The sequence below is a fragment of the Opisthorchis viverrini genome, assembly GCF_000715545.1.
Source record: "Opisthorchis viverrini unplaced genomic scaffold opera_v5_74, whole genome shotgun sequence".
Lineage (NCBI taxonomy): Eukaryota > Metazoa > Platyhelminthes > Trematoda > Opisthorchiida > Opisthorchiidae > Opisthorchis > Opisthorchis viverrini.
In genome coordinates this window covers 337,208-342,713 of record NW_008751731.1, presented here as the reverse complement: position 1 = coordinate 342,713, position 5,506 = coordinate 337,208, and the positions used below count along the sequence as shown (strand labels likewise).

The following is a 5,506-nucleotide window of genomic DNA, read 5'->3' as shown; positions in this document are numbered from 1 at the left end:
CGAAGGCCAAAAGGGAACACTCCGACGGAGTGCAGTGAGTCCGCATACTACGGTTGTAGTGAGGAAAGTCCTTCGCCGCGAAGTCTCTTAGCAAACGCCAACTAAGCATTTACAAATTACTGGACAGTAAAGTAAACGTCTCATATGCACATGGTTTTTAGAAACCGAACATTCTCAGGCGTCTTCTTGAACTTTCATAGATATTCATTGACAATCAAGCAACCGTAAGCGAACGCTGCATAACAGTTTCACAAGTTCCGTATTAAACCTCACCGTCCATCAGACGCGGGAGCCTCATCATCAGTATCCGCCGTTACATGGTTAGCTGTGGTGGTGGTTGTCTGGAGGTAAAGTCGTATTGTCCACTGCAATAGGGGCATGTGTGTAGTAAGCTATTTTCTCCAGGTGACGAGCGTGTCCATATTTTTGGGGACATCCTACTTAGAAAAGACCAACCCAAAAACCACACACTTTTATCACCCAACGGTCGGCTTGTATGTGAGCTGTTCAACAGCGTCGTAACCTAATGAAAACTTACCAGGAGACCGATTCAGCTCCAAACGCGCCCTCCATTTGAAATGGCATCAGATGTATGTGAGCTGTTCAACACCGTCGTAAACCTAATGAAAACTTACCAGGAGACCGATTCAGCTCCAAACGCGCCCTCCATTTGAAATGGCATCAGAAGTGAGACATTTGTCTTACCCCCTGTGCCTTCCTAGTAGGCCGGTCCTTTGCGCCAGGTGAGTCAGTCGACTGAGCCATTCTCTGGGACGGGTCCCCAGGAAAAATCTACTATTCTCTGCCTTGTGGATCGTGTTTTTGGGTCACCTTCTACGGTCGGGATACCGAAACAAAATCCAATATCCTTTCATTCCCTTTAGAGTCAGACTTTTAAGTCAGAGTGAGGTATCTCAAACAAAATCCCTTCCTCGGCCTGGGGAACCGGAAATTACCACCTATCCTTGCAGCTCTTCGTTCACTGGCGTCACCCGTGCCGTTTCCCCACGTTTCAACTGACCAACACGTTCCATGTCTAAACTACCACCCAACAAAACAAACAAAAATTATTTCGCTAAAATCCCTTACTATTGTATGTTGTGTCCCTTCTACGTCTACATCTATGGGAATATTGAATGTGGGTGTGTACGAGTGTGAAGCAAGCTTTAGCGTGAGTCCACCGCGTTCAGTGGTATGAGGAAAGGCCGCCCTCTTTTGCCATTCCTCGTTGTTATCAATGTGCAGCATGAAATTCCTGTCTGCGAAACCTCGGGGATCAAAATACCACGAGGGCATTCGCTCACAGACGGTTAGTATGCAAATGCCATTTTTCTCCTTGGTTCGAATCCTTCAAAGATCGAAACCATTTTACATAACCTGAGTAAATAATCTGCCGCACGATTTGGCATGCTCGTCACATCAGCCAAGGTACATAAATAAGTTCAAGAGATGTTGAAAAATGTCATGATTGAGGAAGCCAACAGTGCGTACAACTCCTCGGTTGTGCTTGTGGGGAAGGCGAACGGAAAATACCGGTTTTGTGAGGATTCCAGGTGTTTGAATGAACTGGCCATAAGTCGGGTTGTAGCTGTCCCTTCGGTTGCGGAGATTTTTTATTCCCTCCAGAATTCCCGCTGTTTCACAGTGTTTGACTTGCGTTCCGGATACTGGCAACTATTTATCAAGACGGAGGACCGGGAGAAAACGGTGTTCACTGTTGGGGGCACCCAATATTAATTTAGATGGATGCCATTTGGTTTGTCTGGGGCACTATTCCGGCGCTTAATGCTTCGTTTAACGAAGGGACTCCAGAATGTTGCCGTTTATGGAGATGATATAGTTGTGTACGGAGATTCGGAACCAGAGCACATAGTCCACTTGAAGGCTGTATTTAAGCGTATCCGGGAGGCTTACCTGCGGATAAATTAAACCAAGACACAGGTCGCGCGGAATTCGGTGACACTGCGTTGACACAAGACTGGGCGCGATCAAACCGAAACGTCGTACTTGCAGAAGAGCCACTTGATGTAGTAGATAAATTTATCTTCATGCGCATTTGGGCAGTGGACTGGCTGGAAACGAGTCCGCTTATTGAATCGGAGAGGCTAGGGTATTTTTCACCAACCTCCGACACTCGTGGCCCCGAATCGAAGTCAGTTTGTCTCTCAGCGGCAAGGTATACACTGAAGTGGTGCGATCCACACTGCAAATGTATCGGAAACGTGGCCTACTCGCACATAGGATGCACAAAACCTATCGGTTTTTGGACCATCGGTGTCTCCGAAGCACTAAGTGGGTCTGATGAGAACATCAGATTAGAAACGCCGAGGTACTGCAAATGGTTTTTGAAAAAACTGAACTTCCCCACGATGGATGAGTTACTCGCGCTTCAAAAGTTGTGCTGCTTTCGCATGCCAGAGGACCGTTTGTCCATTTCGCCCATCCCTTTACTGGCTGGAAAACCGAGAGATGAACAGTGTGTTCTGGCGAAAGCATTATCCGGTAAACTCATTCGGGTTGACAACTGCCGCCTGTCTGAATGACATTGATGCACCTGGCTTGATCACATAGTTAGTGGCTCTCCTACACCAAAACTGTCTCCCTCCAACGACGAGACCTCTTTGGTACTGACGAATTGATTACGCCATTACCTCCAATCCTCTACTCTCGCATTTTTCGGTGACTGGCAATTGTAACCGACGTACCTTTGGTACATGGTTTGTGGCTGATAAGCTGAACTGATTATCCCCCTTGGTATTTCTGGAGCCCGATCTTTCACTTTTTCTGTACCAGTATCCGAGGAATTTGGTACCTGGACAACTGTTCCGCGTTCATTCCAGGACAACTGTACCATTTCAGGATACATGTGCGTATGTTCGACACACGTACGAACTTTATACATAAAAATAAAAATCGTTCAGCTGTAGCATATATATTATGACTGGTAAGTGACCTAGCTGTACGCCTCGGAGATGTGGTTGTGTGATCTTATCCGTTCACTCCACAGTGCATCTGAACTCCATCCTCTACTTCCAGGTACGTTCCCCTAATGAAGTCAACTGATATTCTACTCTACGAACTTCTTCTCAAGTCTGGGGTCCCAGTAGACCAGGAAGTCTTCCGGTGAGTCTCGGTGTAGTAGCATTCTCGAGTAATACGGACAGACTACCAGAACCTTGTTTACCAGCTAATTGTACTGGGTTATTTACCATGCTTTCCTTCTGAATTCCGAGTGAAACTTCCGTCTCTTTTTGACGTCGCTGGACAGGATTGTCTATGTTGTGTTCTGTGTCCACTTATCTTCCGTCTCTAAGAGTGACAAACTGTCCCTTACTTTAAATGGGATTGGGTGGAAACTTTATGCGGCGGTTTATCTAGAAGTGACCTGTGTTGCCCGCGGTGCACTTGCACTTACCTGTTTCAGGATGTACGAGGCACATCCTCACACCTGGTAAACTGGTAAAGTTGTCACTTGGCGGTCATTTTGCCGCTCTTGCTGCTAAATCGCTGACACAGCATTCTTCAGTGAGGTCACTAAATGGGGTGTTGAGTCTATAGAGTTCCTAGTTAGCGCGTGCCGTGGTGGTAGATTCTTCACAGTGCTTCTTAGCAGTGCAGTCCCCTCTGTCTCTCGCTGAACTAGATTGCTCCGTGTTTCATATGGTGATGTGCCACTCAAGCGCTGGTTGTGGTTGATTTTACTGGCTCGGGACTGTTTAAATGTTAGGTTGCTGGCCGCTGATTAAGATGTTTGTGGTTCGAACCCATGTGTGGGTTTTCAGTGGCTTCTATCTAAGATTGGGCTAAGTGGCACCATAAGGCTGCTCATTCCAGGTAGGATGAGAGTTTCGCGCCTAAAGGTTACCACAGCCAAACTCGTCCAATTTCGGAATTCATCTGCACGCCATCGAATCAACTCAATGTATTGAACTTACCCCAGCGTTTCCATTCATATGTTGTGGGAAAGAGCGTTTAGTGTTATTCTGACTGCTGAACACCGGATTTTTCTCATACTCTTCCACAGGCATACACTTGGTCTAATTCGGATCGGATGCAGTCCCGATGTGATTCTGGACATGCTCCGTCACCTGGCGTCCAGGACAACCAGGAACAACTCTCGAAACACCGATCGCTCAATCGACTTGCCCGCTCATAATTGGTCCCAACTTGTTGGAGGAGATTCCGCAAGACTCTCTGACTCCACAAACGAACTCCGGAATGCTCCCATCCCTCACAGTCGAGCACGTTCAACTCAACCAGCCAAGTCCAACGGCTAACCAGTGATTGGTTATTTTCTTACTTTTTTGCCTTGTTTTGTGACCGACTTTGCTAATGCCAAAAGTTCTTATTCCATCTCTATGGCTTGTTTACTATTCAGGGTAACAAGATATGTTGAACGACCTCAACCTCTCAATAACTTCCATAGGCTGCATAATTAAAACTTTTGACAGCGTGCTGACGCCTCACTCCTTTCACGTATTCGTTCTCCCTTCCCGCTCACTAATGAGAAAAATATTTCTACGGAGCCGTCTATAATGACTGGCAACTGCACTCGTGTTGCACTACCATTAGCCGGGACATATGTTCCTCGTGTAACAACCGAAACCTTGAACCGTGCACACATAGGACAGATGTTCACTGGTTTCACTGAACGAATGGAGCCATGCGTGAGATTATTCCAGTCTGAGCACTCAGTGCCATCGGACAAGTGAAGCATAGGGGGTAACCATGACCACTTGGTGTCCGCTCTCAGTTGGAAGAATCACCCGGAAACTCAAGGATGACGTGAAAATGTTGGTGGCGTTAGTTTGTTTCACAACTTACCAGTTTGCTATGTTCTTACGATATGACTCCAAATGGAAATTCTCAGTTGGGTGGCATGTTGAGGATCGTCATTGTGATCTGGGTTGGATCCCTTTTGGCAATGAAAAAAACGACCTCTGACCTAGCAGAATTGTAACGTGTGTCTAATGCGGAAGTCAGTTAGAATCCAAAGTCAAACATCATCCAGATCTCCCCTACGGACGTGAAAACCATGTCCAGACTATTTTATACAGTTTGTAGATGGCAATGACACACTAAGGCAAGATCTTAGGGGAAGGTGAGCACCTAACTGTAAGTCCATCGGGGTCGAGATGGCCCAAGTGGTTAGAGCGCGAATTTACTGATCGGAAGATCCGTGGTTCGAACCCGACCTCTGCCTCTCGACTTCCCCTGTTTAGACTTGGGCAGCCTGGCAGTATCCCAGCCCTCGTGCAACCTTTGGGTGGCATGACAACTAGGCACCGAAAGGGTGTTACAGCTGAACAATTATTATTATTATTATTATTATTATTATTATTATTATTTTCAGGTCAAGGCGAGGTGCCGGTGAACCGAAGGCCATAGTGGTCTTCTTCAGTTCCTTTACAGAATACGAGAATAAAGTGCAGTCATCCAAAAGCAGCAGCATATGAACGTTGAACTTTTACAGTAGGGCCTCATCATCATCATCGTCAGTAGGTTA

At 46.5% G+C, this 5,506-nt stretch overlaps 1 protein-coding gene across 1 annotated transcript; it reads left to right on the top strand.

Moving 5' to 3' along the window:
* Positions 1 to 2,369: 2,369 nt before the first annotated feature.
* On the top strand, positions 2,370 to 4,331 carry T265_04498 (hypothetical protein; the record flags this gene model as incomplete). Its single annotated transcript, XM_009169253.1, has 3 exons — positions 2,370 to 2,476; positions 3,037 to 3,123; positions 4,025 to 4,331. The coding sequence occupies 3 exons, from the start codon at positions 2,370 to 2,372 to the stop codon at positions 4,275 to 4,277; spliced, it is 447 nt and encodes a 148-aa protein (XP_009167517.1).
* Positions 4,332 to 5,506: the final 1,175 nt, after the last annotated feature.